The sequence below is a fragment of the Mycteria americana genome, chromosome 2 (genome assembly GCF_035582795.1).
Source record: "Mycteria americana isolate JAX WOST 10 ecotype Jacksonville Zoo and Gardens chromosome 2, USCA_MyAme_1.0, whole genome shotgun sequence".
Lineage (NCBI taxonomy): Eukaryota > Metazoa > Chordata > Aves > Ciconiiformes > Ciconiidae > Mycteria > Mycteria americana.
In genome coordinates, this window is record NC_134366.1 from 31,008,355 (window position 1) to 31,027,537 (window position 19,183).

The 19,183-nt window shown below is 37.0% G+C and overlaps 1 protein-coding gene across 1 annotated transcript in view; it reads right to left on the bottom strand.

The window, feature by feature from the left end:
- The window catches only part of THSD7A (thrombospondin type 1 domain containing 7A), a 216,368-nt gene that overhangs the window by 25,205 nt on the left and 171,980 nt on the right, over positions 1–19,183 (bottom strand). Inside the window, exons 14-17 of the mRNA XM_075492899.1 lie at positions 18,018–18,281; positions 5,509–5,687; positions 1,890–1,895; positions 1,053–1,186 (exon numbers count right to left, since the gene is read on the bottom strand). Of these exons, the coding sequence (XP_075349014.1) occupies positions 1,053–1,186; positions 1,890–1,895; positions 5,509–5,687; positions 18,018–18,281 (583 nt within the window). The remainder of the gene's footprint in view (positions 1–1,052; positions 1,187–1,889; positions 1,896–5,508; positions 5,688–18,017; positions 18,282–19,183) is intronic.

The window sequence follows — 19,183 nt, forward strand, 5'->3', positions numbered from 1 at the left end:
TTTAATGGCTTTATGTGATAATAAATGAAAAGTTAGATGTTTTTAGTCCCAAAAGGCTGAAAACACTTCCTGTCTTTAGCTTTGATGGTAAAGTCTATTTTTCAATATAAACACTGCTTAATTTTTATTTTTCATATTGGAGGTTTTTTAAGAGTATTCTTATGGGAATTTGTTAGGTGCTACTGTGTGAGAACAGTTATGCATAGTTTTTCTAACTTTGGTCAAGCAAAGATGAAGACTTTGACCTTCTTGAAGGAAATGGTTACACTGAGGAAACAGTGCTATTGTGAACAAAATTGTGTAAATGTGTCAGTTTCTAAGCACTTGTGGCAGGGAAAAGAGAACATTTAGCAGTTCATTGTACACAGCTCTCATTTTGGACCTTCAAACTGAATTCATATTATGCTTTATTATTCAGATTTATAATCTCAAATTGTGTGTCATTTTGCAGTTAACCAATAAAAAACAAAACAAAACAAAACAAACCCCAACCAACCCAAAGTCCATGTACCGCTTTACTTGCTGTTGTACCACACCATGTGAGACTAATTTTCGTTAACCTTCGATTAGAGCTGTAGGATGATGAGCAAGCATACAAGGTGCCTAGGTCAGGTTCAATAAGCAACAGAAGATTTCTGGATTTTTCTATTTTGCTTCATTCACTTTTGCCACTTTTTCCTGTAATAAGTGTAACTATTATTCCCAAGTGCATATGTACTTAAAAGGGTTTTTTAAATCATAGTTTCATATAGAAAGAGGACCATTTCACCTTTCAGAAAAGCACTAAAAGTAATACGTTGCAGTGTTTGTAGTAGTATTAGTACAATATACATGAGTTTATAAACTAGGAATCAAGCTCTACATCCATAACCAGTAGACAGAGCCATATTGCACTCATTGAAGCTATTCTGATTTACATCAGCCAGGGTTCTGGTCCAGTATACTATGGCTGGACTTAACACTATACATTACACAGAATTACATCAAATTAAGTACAGCCATGACTGAAAGTGAAGGTTCTCTAAAGTGAAGGAAGAGCAATACTGTTTTACCTGACTTTCCTCGTTTGAACGCCTTCTCCACAGTTCTCTTTTAAGTCGACATTGGTCACCTTGCAGACGCTCCAGGGCTCGGTAACCCATACGTACTGGCTGCAGTCGCTGTGGCAGGGGACTACCTCATACACCTGGAATCCACATCGAGCGTCAGTTTTGTTGCACACAAGTAAGATAAACATGCAACAGTGATCATGCGAAAAAAGGTTAATGCTCTTTTTGGTAAGAATAACAAGTGTAAACTTGCTGATTTAGAGGGCTGTAGTAATAATACAGATAAAATACTTAATAGAAAACTATAGAAATAACAAAAAGTTAGAAGCTAAGACATCTAATGACAGATTCCCTGGTTGTCTCTGCCACTAAGCCCATGCTGTGTCATTTCCACCAATAACATCAACACAACTAACATAAAATCTGTAACTAGGCTAGCTCATAAGTATACCTTTTAGAAAAATGCTGCTAAAACTCTGCTAAAACTTCACTTCTATCCTTCACATCTCTCCTCAACTATTCCATCCCACCATTATTAGTTGTGGGGCTTTTGTGTTTCTAAAAAGAGGTGAGCTCAAGATAAATTATACCAATATATACTGGTTCACTTTCTTTTTCGTTGTGGATACTTAATATCACTCTAATATATTCACGTACCAGCATTAGTATTATGTTTAGATTTGAATACAGATTTGAAATAGTATCTCATATAGTAATTTATACAATGTTCCATATATTTTCTCAAACACATGTTACAAAAAAACAGACAGACAATGTGAACATTGGAGCACAATCAGGAAGCACGTGTGAACGTTATCTCTCTATTTTAGAAACTCTTACCTGAGCCTGAAGAACGTATTTTCATGAACCCAAAAGAAAAACCAAAGATGAAAAGAAAGAAAGAATGATTAGAGCGAAGCATAGGTATTTAAATGGCATTCATTTAGCTTTTATTTACAAACAATATTCTATGACTTCTGCCAAGCAAAAGGCATCCAATTTTTCCTCTTGGATCTCCCCTGCTGTCATGAGGCATTCTTGCAAGAAGTTTGCCCTTGGAAAGAAATAAAAGTTTATAAATCACAACTAATGGGAAGAGACTGAAACTAAGCTAGTCTCTTTCTCAGTCCCTAACACATGATAAAAGTTTTCCCTTTTTGCCTATAATGAGCATCAACTCTTCACACAGTAGGGAATCCAGTTTCCCTAAGACAAGAGAAAATCCTCAATGGTTTTGAAGAGGATACTGGACTTCTCTACTAATTGAAATTGTTCTGACAGCATTAAGTACAATAGATTCAGGGGAATAAAATAAACTGGCAGTTCTCATCCTTCCAAACTTCCCAAGTCCTTCATTGAGTATCTTAATTATGCAGAGATTACTTAAAGCCCTTTGCCTCAAAATTATCTTATACCAGCTAACTTCACGTATCATTCTGGGTATCAAGTCAGAATAACTAATATTTCTAGACAATCTAAGACATTGTCTTAAACAAGTCCTTGATTTCTTTTCAGCAACACTACTTGGGTAGAAAAAGAGGGCTGATGGGTTGATAGTTTATCAGTAAACCTACAACAAATTACCACCAGTCACAAAAAAAATAATGCCTTGAACAATGAATGCATAGAGAATCTGATATATCACTATGCAGCTGATCAGCCCATGCACAAGGAGACATAGTCAGCATATTTGGGCCTTCTTTGAACTACATAAGCACTAACTCAGGCGTAAAGATGGGTGGTGTAAATGCATGTTAAGGAAGGTACTGGACTCAGTGCACAATTTGTAGTCACATGGGAAGTGGCACTTTATTTATTCTGGTCCAGGATTTCCAAAATGAAAATAGCGAAGCCTTAATTTAAGGAAATGTCTCTATATGTCTCACCCCGATTGGCAAAAGGAGAAATACATAAATCCCACATATTCAACAGCCTTTCCAGTAACATAAAAATTGGGTATCTTGCCAGAAAGCCAAAGCAGAACTCTGTATTGCATTCAATGTGTTTAAGTGGTGTTCTCCTGACCCTACTGGCATTTCTATAACTATGACTGCAGGCCATGGCAGTTGGGTGGTGTAAGGATTGCATACCCACCTGCTGGATAAGGGGGCAAATAACGCCTGGAGCCAATGAAGGGAGGGATGTCCGTATTTTCTCTAACAGTCTCAGATTAGTCTCTTCATTTGAAATCCTCTGAAGGCCATTGACATGATTTTATAACAAACCTGACTCTATTATTATTGTAATTATGATGACTTTTAGCCTAGTGAAGTGGGTACTGAGCAAGCTTCACTCAATTGGAGTGTGGTTTGGGAGTCACCCTGGCATGCATGGCCCAGGAGGAAAGACGCTCAGTGAGACATCCAGCATTCACTACGTTCAGTCTCCCTCCAAAATACAGTCATACATGTCAGCCCTGAGAGACTCTGAGCAACTTGCTCTTAAAACTTGACAAATGTCTTAAGCACTTCATTTCAATGTTTCACTAGCCTTACCATTAGAAAGTTTTCCCAAGGCTTAACCCAAATCTGCTTGCAGCAGTCTAAGCCTACTGCTTTTTATCCTAATCATGATGGCCATGGAAAATGGATTATTTCCTCCTTCTTTGCAACAGCCTTTTATGTACACGCTAGAGACTGCCAGCATCCTCCCTCCCATCTTCTCTTCCATGGGCTAGACAACTCTTACAGTCTTTCCTCAGAGTTCATAATTCCTAGATCTCAGTTTACAGCATAGTCCCTCTGTACATCATCTTCCACACACTTGTAGGCACCAAAGACCCAGTCTAACCGTTATACTTTGTATGTATGCAAATAAGCATGTTACATATATAAGTAATAAATATATAAATAAAACAAATTACATTTAGTAATTGAAATAAATATTCTGAAGAGTCAGTAGCTTTCTAGCTGAATGAATGATGGATCACATTTAGATTAAATAATTAACTCAAAATTAGAATGCAGGTGTATTCCCTGCATATGTCTGAATTAACAGTGAATGTACTTAAAATTGAAAGGTACAGCCTCTATATTCTTCGACATTCCTATCTTATCTGTAGAGCTCCCTTCTCATGAAAGTATTATATTTCAATTTTATTTTTACAATAATTACATTTTGAATCATCTATTATTATTTGGCAAGTACCATGTAACGTTGCAACAAATCAAATTCGAGTCAAAGTACCGGTAGAGGGCAATAGTGTTGCATACAAGTGGCTAACAAACCTCTTGCAAAATCACCTTTGATGCAGAAAAATACGAGCCTATTATGTACTACATGAATATTAAAGACGGAAAAAGACTTCTGTATAGACTATAATTTGCTCCTATTGAAACACATTTCTCCTAATTTAAAGCACATTTACATGCTGACCCAAATCCAGCAACCCTCATTCTAGTTTGTATTTTGTTAAAGTAGATCACAAACTTAGTTTATTAGCTGCAGTTTAACACTTATTATTTTCTAAATTAGAACTAATTACATTCCCTAAAGTAGAAAATTAGATCAACAAGCCGTTTCACTCTGTGCTAGCAAAATGTCAATAGGATAATATTAAGTACATGAATTTTTATTCAAATGTAAATTGACAGCACATTTTTTTTCAATGTTTGAATATTTACAGAGAAGACTGTGTGGCTGTTTAACATGCCTCTGCAGACTAAATTAAATTCAACAGTAATATGAATATAAATCAACTCTGAAGAGCATAAGTTAATTGACAAGGAAGGTTTTTCTTTCTAAAACTCCCCAAGCAAACAGGAGCAAACAAGCTTCTGGGGTTTGAATTGGACTAGTGCTAAACTTGGTCCCAAAGACTAAATGCTCATTAGTGGTCGAAGCACTCCCGGTCTGCTCTTGGATGACATTTTCCAACTTAGTTTCACTTGAAGAGGATCCAGACTGTGCACCCAGACTGCCCTGTATCGGATAATCAAGTGTGGTTAGTGGGACAACTAGGAGATTGACTTAGAAGTGCATTCCTGACTGGAACTGCAGTGCCAGGGCAAGTATATTCAGAAGGTGAAGCTCCAGCTTGACTAAAAGCCACTAAGGGACACTGGGATGATACTGTGTGAGTGTTTGAGAAGTTTTAACTTCCCTTCTGATCAGGGAAATGGTCTGGGAATGACACTAAGAATCTTACCAGTTCAAGAATCTGTAATGATACATTTTACCCATTGTACGAGAGGATCTTCAGAAACGTGGACTTCACAATCTGCATGTAAGAATGTTTTATTGTCTCCAATCTGCAGTTCAGATAATGTGCTAAATTCTTCCAGATGAGGAATTAATGAAGGCAGATCCTATACTAATTGAGGAAATCTAAGCCAACACATACTCCTCATTCTGCCTGCATCCGCCCTTTAGTTTTTCTACACCACAAACAATACAGCTAAAAGGGTTATCTGAGGTATGGAAAAAACTATATCAAAAATGTAAATATAAATCAAATTACCTGATTGACGTGATCTAGCTTTGGACAGGGTCTTCCACCATTGTAGGGTTTTTCACGGAGCCATTTAGAACGAACCTTTACCCCACTCCCACAAGATTTACTACAGCGAGACCAGTTGGACCACTCGCTGAGCTTACAGTCTGAGGGACATGGAATAATACAGGCTTCCTCAATATAACCTGCGTGAACGGAAAAGAAAGTGAAATCTCTTCAGCATGTCATTCTGCCACTTCTCCCTGAAGCCCTCGTCTACTTCATTTAGATTGTCCAAAGTTTGACTTGACAGGACTGTGTGAATAGACAGATTTCTTCATCATTAGGGCTAAATTAAATTCTGCAGAAAATTGACACATATAGCTGGAGACTGTGTTAGAGTAGCAGCTGAGCATCCTCACTACTATCTGATTAGGATTCACACTCACCAGATTTCAGCATTCAAACTTTCTGACAGCTACAGTGTAATTGACACTAACCCATCCCTTGGTTGCATCATTCTTACACGTATAAACGATGGGGGGGGGGTTTAAGGAAAAAAGGTTTCATTAAAAGCTCCTCCATAATTGTATCAAGTAATTCAATTGCAGTTATACATCAAAAATCCAACTGAATCAGAAGATATGCATCTTACCAGCCTGGAGCGAGGGAACTTAACACCTTGTGACCTTTCTAAGGCTAGAAAGAGAGAGTGGCCTGCCACATTAATGATCTGCCGATTAACAACCATCTGCCCCCAGTAGCACACTGAATAATTGCACTGAATGGAAAAGCAGATGTTTGGTTTGGATAAGTCATCGGTCCTGAGAGGTTGGAAAGAGGTATGACATGGTCTGCAGGGAGTAACATGAGGCCTCAATTCACTGAATAAGTGAAAATGTCTTTCTTTCAAAAGCAACATATGCCATAGCTCTACAATACGTGTCATTTATGCCAATATTTACAGCAGAAGCTATAAAACGTCAAATAAAAAGCTGGCCTTTACTGCATTTTTATTACAACTATATCCTAAACCTATCTGAACTCTCCTCTCCCCTTTCCTGTGTCAGATCTGCAACATATTTACTGTTGGCAAATGTTCACTTTAATGATTAGAGAAACCTCAGTGCATTTAAAAGTGAATTAAAATATTTGATGAACACAGTTGCACAATTAACACATACTTGGGTAAGATCATTCTCAAATGATTGGCACAGTTTGCTAGGCATGGTTTCAAGTGTTTCTCACATATCTTGAATTTTTTTTTGGTTTGAAGGCAATCACTGTCATTTTCATCAAACCTGATGTTAGCAGCTTTATGTTTTTAACCTATACTTCTAAGTAAAGCTGTTCTGTCTCTTCTAGAAGCAACCAATACCAAACAATCACAAGTTGTGTAAAGAATCAAAACACTTAAAAGATTTCAATTCTATATACCTATTTCTAGTTGCTTCCATTAATTTGTTTTAGATATAAAGAAGGTTTTGGTTGGGTTTTTTTAACCATACAGTAACATTCAGAATATTTTATGGTCAAATTCAGGTGATTATTTTATCCTATATAGCTTTCCTCTCATTGGAAGTGTTAATAGTTAATTTAAAAAAACCCAAACAGTTAAATATACAGAGCACATTCTGAATTTGAGCACTGCGGAACTACGGTTCACCAAATGTATCTTTCTTAAAATGGCTAGAATGTTATTAGCTTGAATTACAAGCATGTTTATTAAATATCTCTAGCCATTTCATTGATCAGGTCAGTGATATTGTATGAAAGGTACACTGTTAGACAAAATATATTTTTGAAGATCATATCACTGCATATCAGAGGTGGTGACATAGATTGCTGTGCAGTAGTAAATGCAAAATTGGTTACATTTCACCTTACCTGACATCTCTGAGTGAGTCTTAGAAATCAGATGCACCCTGTCTCAGAGCCCCATCCTACATTGAACTTGGATGGCATAAATATCAAACTCCGTATCATCACCAGAAATGAGCTTTTAACAAGCCCTCTTAGGTGCTATACAAAACCATATACTCATACAATCAAGAAACTACTGAATGAAAATGGACAATAACAAAAAAGTTAAAAGAAACAATTCAAACAATTCCCTCCAAGCAATAAAATAAGTGTTTAGTGATATTTATTGTCTGATAGAACTAAGTGAAGATTTTACTGCTCTTTATGAATTTTCTTGAGATTCTGAAATGCTGCCTTTACTTTCAATATAACTTCTAAGCATTTTTTTTCTGGAGAAACCTTTCTACTATAACACAATTCACAATTATACCATTTAGCATTTGTTAAATTTCTGCCTCTGTAATTAATGTCTGGAAAAAACAAATTCAAGTTGCTTTAAATATATTGTACATCCTTAAGTAGGTAACTTTAACCGGTACAGGTTGCTTCAGAAAGACTTTATTTTAAGGGCTTCCATAAACCCCTAAGCTATTTTAAATTTGTCTTAATTAATCTCAAAGGGATCTTCCCAATCTGCCCCAGTCATATAGAAAGATCTTCTCCAGGATATCACGATATATTGGGACTTGTATAACTATAGCATGGGAATACTTCATAGCCTACCAAAAGGAGCCTGTGTGGAACATACTAAAGTAAAACGATTGACAAATTAGAATCTGTTTTGCTTTATTTCCCTTCAGCTCATCCAAATGAGGACAATAAAGATTTTTTTGAGATAATGAGAATGTTAGCCAAAAAGTTTAACAAGATCTTTAGAATCTTGCAGACAGACACGATATCAAATACATTATACTGTACACAAGTCCCAGGTAACATTTTAATTACACTGAGCAGTAGTTCAAGTGATTCCATAAAATATCAAATGAAACCATGCCACCACAGCAACCTTTTTTCACACTATCTATGAAATATCTACATTGAAGTCAGCCACTAAAACTGCTTTAGCATAGAATGCAATAAAGCCAGAACAGCATCATATTACAAGTATAGTGTCTTAGTAAGAGTTATAACATGGAAAACTACAAGCTTGCTTATATGTTAATGCATTTTGGAGAGGATGAAGTGGGCCAGCTGACATTTCCCACCCACTTTGTAATGAAACAATACTGAACCGCAATCTTATACTGGGTCCTTAATCCTACAAACTTCATGGAATAACTTCTGCTCACCATATAGCTCTTTCCTATGCCATCTCTAGGATATCTGACCTATGATGCTCTCCTCTCCCTCCTTCCTATTTCCTCAGAAAAGCTGGCATCAAGACCCCAACTCCACATGTGAAAATTAACCAGCTGAACAAGAAGAATGGAAAAGACGCATGAAGAAGAGAACAAGTATGGAGTCAATCACTGAAGGCATAAAAAGAAGCTCTACAAGGTAGGAAGGCTTAGAGCTACTGGAAATGTGGAACATTTCTGGAGACCAGAGAGAAAAACACTTACTATTATGCAAGATGCAAGACAACATAAAAAACTCCTAACCACTGGTACCATAAGAACACTGGATAAAAAATAGGTCAAGGACATGAGGAGAATAAAGGGATCCAGAAAGGAGTTTCACAGCTTCCAAGCCTTCTCCAAACAGAAGGAAAAGAAAATAAATGAGTGAAGTTACTTTTCATGGCAAAGAGTCAGAAGTCAAAACAACAGAGGAGACACAAGAAAAAAGAGACTGAGGGGGAACAGAGGAAAGGGTAAGAAAAGACAGGGAGAGGGAAGAGGAAAATAAATGGCTCGGAACATCAAGAGAATTGTAAAGACATACTGCATAGGCATACAAAACAAAAAAAAGAGGAGAAAAGAAGTAAACTTCCTGCCAAAAGTAACATCTTGGTGAAGCACAAATGGAATGCAATGCCCTCAAGAGCCTATTGGTATCCTCAAGATACTCTGGTATCTCCTGACCAGACAGTGAAATGTAATGAAGAATGTTCCCACAAATAAAAATAGAGGACAAAGGGAAGAAACAAAAAGACTGTGGCCTCTGATTTGCATTCTATAGGTAATTAGTGTGTAGAATTGAAAATGGTCCTGTTATATCTGACATTTAAAAGTTTTTGGCATATTCATCCCTTGGCATCTTCTTTTCCTCTCAGGAGCCTCACTATTGTGCTCAACAGACTATTTAGCTGTGCCACTGGACTCTCTTGGAACCCAGGCAGAAGCAGAATTCCAATTGCTTGCAGATATTTCTCTAGCCAAGAAAGAAGATGAAATTAAAAAAAAAAATTACTTGTTGCAAATTACTCGTTCCACTCCATTTACTACCCATCTAATGGTACTTTTCAGAAAATGCTTCTCTGAAGCATGTCATCACCTCAGGTGCCTTTATGTACGTATGATGTCAACATATCTTTTAGGGTGATTAAGGATTATAATCTCCAGAAGTTCATAGCAATCACCCCTCAAATCTGGAAAAGCAGATGTTCAGGAACTTTGAAAAGTTTATACTCTTTTTTTTTTGGTTGTTTTTGTTATATTTTGTGTGTTTGTATTTATAAACTTTGTCCAAGCTGTAAAAATGTTAGCAAGTGAGAAGACAGCATATTGTTGTATAGAAAAATTACATAGAAAACATAGAAACCAGAAATATTACATGCAAATGGGACTGCTGATGCAGATACATAGTTTCTGACATGGAAAGGACATGAATGAGCCATTTTTCAGTTTTCAGTCTTGTTTCCACTCTGATCTAATCACCCTTGAAAGGGTGCCCCTTGTGTTAGACAGTGTAAAATCTTACTAAAGAAACAGTCCTCTAACGTGTGGGTGTGTGGGTGTCCGTATGGTGGAATATCACACAATTATATCACACAGACAGGTTGTGTAATATAATTACAGCAAATGGCATGCTAGAGCCTTGAGTTTTAAAGAACAAGCAAGAAATTACCAAGGTAGAAATACAATAGATGCAGAGAGAAGGAAAGAATGAGAGCAGTGAAGCAGCTATGAAGAAGAGCTGAGGAAAAGAGGGAGGGATGGTGAAATAGAAGACTGTGCTGGTTTTGGCAGGGATAGAGTTAATTTTCTTTATAGTAGCTAGTATGGGGCTATGGTTTGGATTTGTGCTGCAAACAGTGTTGATAACACAGGGATATTTTCGTTGTTGCTAAGTAGTGCTTATACTAAATCAAGGACTTTTCGGCTTCCCATGCTCTGCCAGGTGCAGAAGAAGTTGGGAGGGGGCACAGCCGGGACAGCTGACCCCAACTGACCAAAGGGCTATTCCATACCATATGGCGTCATGCTCAGCATATAAAGCTGGGGAAGAAGAAGGAAGAGGGGCACGTTCGGAGTGATGGCGTTTGTCTTCCCAAGTAACCATTACACGTGATGGAGCCCTGCTTTCCTGGAGATGGCTGAACACCTGCCTGCCCATGGGAAGGAGTGAATGAATTCCTTGTTTGGCTTTGCTTGTGTGCACGGCTTTTGCTTTACCTATTAAACTGTCTTTATCTCAACCCACGAGTTTTCTGACTTTTACTCTTCTGATTCTCTCCCGCATCCCAGTGTGGGGGAGTGAGCGAGCGGCTGGGTGGTGCTTAGCTGCCAGCTGGAGTTCAACCACAACAAAGACCAACACTGTAAGGCTGAAGATACATTCTCTGGACATCAGCAGTTCATGTTTTGCCTGCTGTTTCTCATCCTGACTAAAGTCTTTCACTGCATGCTTCGTGCAGTTCTTCCTTCTCCCCACAACATCTGAGGCATGTTGGAGAGATGAGACCTTGGGATACTGCGGTAGGGTGTTAGAAAGAGACTCCTGTCTTTTAAGGCCTATTCCTTTTCCCAGTGCAGTAGTTTCTCCCTTATTTCAGCTCCTATCAGCTGAACTTCACAAGACTGTGAAATGGGCAGTTGCCTACTATGAGCAAGAACATGGCTATTCTATCATTAAAGATTTATTACTGAACCACAATTTAACAAATGGCTTTGAAACACTAGGAATATGAACTGAACTCATTATTAAAAGGGAAAGGTTTACTGTCCCATTGGTAATTGGCTATAAAATCTGGACTCCTAGAACAAAGTCATTAACAGATGTGATGGATAATTTATAATGGAGGACTTTAATGGACTTCACACTTCGTTTAATGACAAAGCAGGTTAAGTAGGTGGATATAAGGTTTCTCCCCACAAACTGCACCTGCAATGCATAAGAACAGACCAACCACTTGAGTTGAAGGAAGCAGACATAAAGAACATCTTGGAAAGTGTTTACATGAACTTTTTTGTCCGTAGGACTGACAGAGTTATGCTCCTGCTTTCATGACTAAAATGTCATGCTATGTTTCCAAGAAAAAAACTGCAATGTCAGAATGGTTTATGTTCTTTAACACAGATTTTTTTTCAAGGAAATTTAAAGTTCTTGGATCTCATCTTCCAGGACAAAGAAAAATACAATTATTTGCATTTCATTTGTAACAGAATATATGTATTGCTTGAGACTATTCATATTTCTGCCTAGCCATGGAAAGATAGGTTGAACTCCATAAGACTTTTTTCTTTTATTCCAGGATTACCCTTCAAAGCCTCAAACCTGAGAGCAATTGTTAATGCTTAACTATCTTCTACATCAGCAGTTCTGTCTCTGGTGAACTAACTACAGGTCTTTGGGTTGATGGATGACTGCTTCATGACTGATGTGCTGTTGACAGGGCAGATACAGTGGCACCGTACTGCAGAGGCCTAAGCTAGTATTTCTGGTGCAGGGCAATAGGTAGCATATTCCTAGAGAACACACAACAAGACAAATATGGCATCCTGCATATATTAAAAAAAATCTTAGAAAAGATACAAGCTATGAAACAGCAAAGTATCCTAATAACAATTTGAGAACCTAAGCCTACTAACATACTAGATTAGAATCTCCTATGGGAAATATATTTATTTTAGAATAAACACTCAACAGAAAGTCTCAATTAAATTTTAACACTGCTATTTTTTGTTGGTAAATTTGCATTGCTTCAGGTTAGAATATTGAAAGTGAAAAAGATTTTTTAAAAATCCTAATACAAGTGGATACAGCAAGTTCTAACTGACATCTTGGACCCTGTAGACTCCCATTATAACATACAAGATTTTACTATCGCACACATAAGCAATTAAATACAAAATTCCTCGATTCACATTGATACTCCTAGCAGCTGTTGTAAAAGTATTCACTGATAGGCAGATATTCCTCTCTAATCCCCCGCATAAGCCTTGTAGCCATGGAGGGCTTTGTAGAGTCAGCACAATTCATTGCATCTCATTTAATTAATGCTAAAGGGGGAAATAATCTCACACTAATAAGGCAGCAGACAAACTATCCTGGACTGGTTGACTGTGCCTAAGGTCTTAACAGTAAACTGACATGAATTAAGAAGGGTAATACAACCTATATAAAAACGTTGCATCTGTCTGCCATGCTACTATGTTTGCCTTCACTACGTGCACACAAACACAACCACTGCTTAGCTTATGTGGGTCATGATTCATAATTGATATATGATAGAGTAAAACTAAATATTGAAGAGTAAATAGTGTAGTTCATAAGCACGACAGTTGCCTGCTTTTGATTTTTTTGTGATGAAAATTCCAAGGTACAGTTTAAAGGGACCACAAAGAGACTGTCTTTCAATTTTTTTCACATATACACTGAAACAGATTGTTGGCAGACACATGTCATTATCCACAGAGCTCCAGTATGCTAGTGATGACAGGGATAAAGCTATGAAAAACAACTGCTGCTTTTCTAATGGAAAAAACCCTCTTACACTTGACTATCAAGCGAACTATACATTTTTGTATTTCTCCAGTAAAATTACCTACGTAGTACTGAAACAAAGCAGGAACCAGAAGAAGGGCAATTTATGTGTCTTCCATTAAGCAAAACAGGTAAACAACAGCTCAGGTACCACTTTTAGCTGACATTACCACATCTGCTGACAACTGTCAGCTGTTAGCTCCTGCCCACACTCCACAGAACTCATACGGCAGAAAAATACCAGTGGCAGAATATTTCGAATGGCTGCTGAATGGTGCTAACTCTTTCATCAATAAATTTAGCTCAAATTTGAAACAAAATATTTTGAAAAGAAAAATCAAAATATTAGGCATATATAACACTGAGAAAACACAGATAAAAAAAGAAAATAAGAAAAAAACCACCTTGTCCCTCTGCAGCTGAAACTTAGGTCTATTTTCAGCTGTTTGGGATTTCTTTTGAAGCACCTGTTAAGCTACAGAAAGCTAAGGTCCCTCTTCAGAAGGACTCTGCCCTCTGCTTCTCCAGTGTTCTCGCCTAGCAGTAACAACAGATTTATTTAACCATATTTTGCCTTTCCTTTTTTGTTACAGTCACTCCTGTCTTTCTGAGAAACTTGGTCGTACTTGGGACTTCATAGCCACACCCAAAATTTCAAAGACTATCGTGAGAATCCTCTTATGAGTACTAATTTAGGGCCTTCCTTGTGTCGCACTCTTCCTTTAGCTCCTCGGTGTCTGTGAAACTGTTAGTTAACTCTTCTCAAATCTTTTGAAAATCAGATGTGTCAAGCAGTAAAAAGAGCTCTGATGTATTTATTCTTCTGCTCCTGTTTACCTTTTCTTTCCTAAGTCAACTGAATTGTGATTATAAGTACACAACATTTCACAAAACGAACAGCTTATGAATTTTTTGGCACTGCAGAGCAGGTTTGTCTTCTGATTCCTCCCACTCAAAACAGCATGATTTGCAACACTGACCTGTTCATGGCCTCATAAATTTACATGGCAGTATTTGCATAAAATTTTTGACAGTCTCGCAATCTGAGTTCCTTGTGGCTGTTTAGTATATCACACAACATGTCCCATGATATATTAATAACATCAGTGTGGGTGTAGTTTGTCCCTCTTGTCAGATTTAGAGGATGTTGTCACAGATGAAGAAGTACAATTATCCCCATTTCCCACCTCATGATTTCATAGTGTCAGGAGATAACAAAAGTTCAAGTAAAAGTTGGACACCACACAGGAAACATCTTCCCTTAAATAATGGTCTTGATTTCTCTCCTAGTCCAAGCTAATTCACCAAATCATATCCCATAAAACCTGTGATTACATACTGTACTACTTGGAAAAGAAATAACAGACTCACAGGAACTAACAGTAAAACAGATTTCTGAATAAAGCAGATAACATAGCAGACAAACCTGACTCTTCTTCTTTGGATCAGTTACAAAATTAGTGAAAAATTCAGTATTATCATTTCTGTAGGGAAATAAGCAACTCTGTTAGAATTTACAAAAATAACCCAAGCAGGCTTGAATTATGAGTCCTGTCAAGTTTCGCTTGAAAAACTAAAAGCAGATTGATGGGAAGCTACAAGGCGCTTTTATTTGCTAGCAGGTGGGGTACTACAGTGATAACACAGAAGTCCCTTGTTGATTTGGCATAATATAGCTTTTATATTTGTTCTTAAAGAAAAAAAACAAACAGCACACTGAAATCTAGAGATGATGCCAAACTGAAGAACTGTCATACACCAAGGGCATGAAACTAACAAGAAAAGCATCATAAATACTGGCAAGATATAAAATAAGATTTAACTGGCAAAACAGCAGTTTATACATGTTGAGAAAAATAAAACAAATCCTCAGAACGTAATCCATGAATACAAAGCAGATATTTAGAAAAGGCAGCAAACATATACTGAAATTAGACTGAGACATTGATATCACTTGTTCTATCCCCCTTGTATCTGCAAAAATATGCTAAACCTGGAAAAATGCTGAAGGCAGGCAGTAAATTAGGTAAGCCTCAGAAATAATCTGTACAATGTGTATGTGCAACACCCATCAAGAATAGATTTTTGTTCTAGAAGAGCTACTGGAAGGGAAACCATAATTTTAGTAACATAGTCTTTAGCATGAGTTTAATTCCTTACCATCAAAGTCAGGTTAGATACCTCATTCCCTGCACAACTGAAATTCCTGTCAAACAATTTTAGGAAGTGCAAGGAATGCGGGATTAGTTCAACAGCAATTCCAAGCTTCATCTGCCCATGCACTACACCACGGACCAAGAAAAAAGGTACTCTCTCCCTCAGATGGAACCAATGAGAAAACACATGGATGCCTTGTGCTTCAAAAACAGGTAATGAAACGGGGTGGGGGGGATCAAAGAACCAGACACCTTAATAAACTGATCTAGAGAGAAAGAATTCAAAACAAAACAACCTCAACAACCCCAAAAACCCAAAGGGTTCAGGGTTCCCAACTTACAATAAATACAGTAATGACTCGCAAACATTTCCAGTTTACAGAGAGAGCTAAAAGAGACTTCAAATCTCCCATGAGAAAAATGGGATGGAACTGTAGAAAGAAAAAAACAAAAACAAAGCAATGCTATACTGTGTTTTGGGAAGGTTGTCTTGCTCGTGCTAATAGCATGTAAACAATAGCCCTGGCTATAGAAGGTATAATAACAATATACCATTAGTAGCTTTTCTGGTGGATTATTATTCATTGTGGTCACTGTGAGTGTAGGTGACATTCACTGATAAAACCCATTAGGTTAGAAATTGCTATCATGAAGAGTTATAACAGGGTAAACAAAGATGGTTGAGAATATCCTTTTTTTCCATTTTTTATTCTTCTTTTATATCTCTCAGATTCTTGCAATGGAATTGCACTTCAACATGCACTTCCAGGGCTTGAAAGCAGCCACGTCCATGCTCGTGCTACACAAAGAAAGAGTTCCCACCTCTTTTTGCAAGCTACTTCAAGCAGCATGTTACCTACCACATACAACACCTACAATTTGCTCTTGGACAGCTTCTTCCCTCGTGTGTCTTGCCTTGGCTGTTGACACAAAACCTGACAGTCGCCATCCTTCAAGTCAACCAAAACTGACTGGCAGGAGGCCATCAGTCCCGCCAGTTTCCCACCGACTTAAGTTCTTTTATAATTTTCCACTTTTCAAAGGTCACTCTGGACTTAATGCTGAAAGAATACTAATTTCTAACATAGTGTCACGTATAGTTAAAGTTTAAAAAGAAATCAACAAAGAAATAGGAAAAAGTTTCAGTTCTGTGTTTTATAAAGGTGTCTTCTGAGCAATTCAGATTGTTCCACGACTCTTTTGTCAGCGTTCCCTACCAGCTTGCTGAGGAGCTTTCTAATTCCCTCAGGACAACTACCCAGCCCAGGCAGATCACACAAATGCTAGTCATTACAGGTAGCTGTGTCTTTTGGTACTACAAAGATGGCAAGTGGTCCTGGTCAGGCTAAGCAAGTGTACCATGTCCTCTTTAGACTACACAAAAGAACAAAACTAAATCTTTGAGGACCTCAACCCAGAACAAACAGCTCAGAACAGAATTAAAGAACATTCTCAGAGTAGAAACAGAGATTTCCTGTCCCATGCGAGTTTAGGATTTAGACTTTGTCATTCAGATGTATTTATGCAAATTTATCTTTCAGTATGAGTTAACTACAGCAAAAGCTGATTTTGAATAAAAATAAACATGGGAGAAAATTCTTCACAAAATTATCTTTCAGCTTTGCTTTAAGATATTAAGCTGAATGCTCACTTTTCCATCGAATCACAAAGATACACTACAGCTTGGCTTGATAACAGTCAGTTTCTAATTTATCATCGCTCTAAACAGAAATTAATAGTGCTAATTAAAATCCCCTTAAGTCTTTCAATTTCTTTGATTAGCTATTTTAACTTTACCCAAGTAAATAAATGAAATTTCTGTTATCTTAATTTAACATTATAAAGTAGAATACATATACAAATTAAACTTACATTGACCTTTTAATGGCACTGAGACTAACATCCAGCTTTTCATACCAATAGCTCAGATACAATTTTGCACTGCAAGCAGGAAAAAAAATTAACATAAAAACTCCAGTGATGTAAATTAGCACATTTCTGGCTCACTGAAAAGCAGAAAGTGCCAGTTTTGATCCTAACACTGTAGATGCATCCACTTTAGGAAGGAACACTGCTCCCTGCAGGAGTAATGTGAATACGAAGTAGATAAAGTCTTTAAACATCCTAGTTTTACACATGACAGAACTGCACAGAGAAAGTGTCGTGTGCTGTTGGTCTCAGGTCAATGCATGCCTGTTAAGGTGCTGAAGAGCAAATGGTAGAGATAAAGCTATTTAAGGAGATTAAAGCTATCTAAAGAATCTGTGGAAATAATTTCAGCCTTTCCAAAATAGTCCTGTGCTGTCCCTGTTTATTTTTTGAGGATCTGACCCTTCTAAATGGCTTTATTCTCAAATTTACAGGTACAGTTATCAGGAAAAACAACAAGATTTTACTTTTACTTATTAAAACACCTAGTTAGTAATTTACCATTATTTTACTTCTAAATATTGCACTCTACTAATCAGTAAAAATTAAGTTTACTATTTTGTGAGTCAACAAAAATGTGTGCTGGGTTTGAAGGTATCTTGGGATAAAATGCAGCCTAAGCAATAAATATTAATCTGATAATTCTACCTGTACACATATTACATTAAATGAAATAGAGCAGATAAGTAAACAGATGAAAGAAAAGAGGTTTCTAAATACCGTGACTGTTGCATCGTGATGTTTCCACAAGCCGATTGTTTTGGTCATAGCATGCCATGGCCTGGTAACGATAGCCTTGTCCACATTCCTTAATGTCTCCTTGTACCTTCATTCCCAGCAATACTTCCAGCTTACCCTCTGGTAAAATACAGTCTGACCAATTTCCCACAGGCTGAGCACTGTACTTGTCACACGGACAAAACTGATTCTCAATCAGAGGATACAACTGAGAATTTTTGCATTTATCCCTTTTCTTACTTTTTCCTGGAAAAAAGAAATAATTATTTTAGAAAGTTTCTATCAGTTTACATCTCCTCAAAAATTTCATTTAGAATTCTGTAACAAATGCTTGCAATCAATATACGTACGCCTAAAACTAGTTACATTAATCTTTATTCATTTAGGTTAATGACTTGAATTTCTTAAGTAATGGATGCCTACAATTTGCACAAAGGCAACATCTTTTAAAATAAAGCCATATGTTTATATTTACTTTGGATAAAAGTGCTTGTGGACTACAGTTTGAAAAAGTTAGCAATTAAACAAATATACCCTTTTTCCCCTATTTCATCAGCAGTGTGCAGTCCAATTAAAAAAAAAATTGTCTCTGGATAAAACTTCCTCAAGTTGAAGAATATTGCAGAAGGAAGTAACATGCATCTTTGCTACAATAGTACCTTCTTTCAAAATGTCAAAATCCTTTAATTTCATCACCTGTTATTGTACATTTGTTAATAATTACCATTCCGCCCCACTAATAGTATAAGCTCCTTCTATGCATTTGTTTCTTTTCAAATCTCTTCTCATTTTCCTTCCCCAACTGGAGCATAGCCATCCACTCACCTTCCACTTTCCATTAAATCTATTTTTAAACTTCTCTTTGGTAGTTTGCTCGGTTTTCCTTTCCATACTAGATAGCTCATATATATTAATGTAGAAGTCTTTGAAAAAGTAGTTTTAAAAATGCTTGTTACGTAGATACTACTGTAAATTAATATTCTGTAGTATTTTCTTTGCTGTTCAAAACAAGGCACTGGACACAATTTTGCAGCACCCTTAGTGCTTGTATTTACTACTGCCTTCATTTTGAATAGAAAAAAGGTACCTGAAGAAAAGTTCATCTTTCTTTTGACAGCACAACTTAATACCAAAAATACACTTCTGCT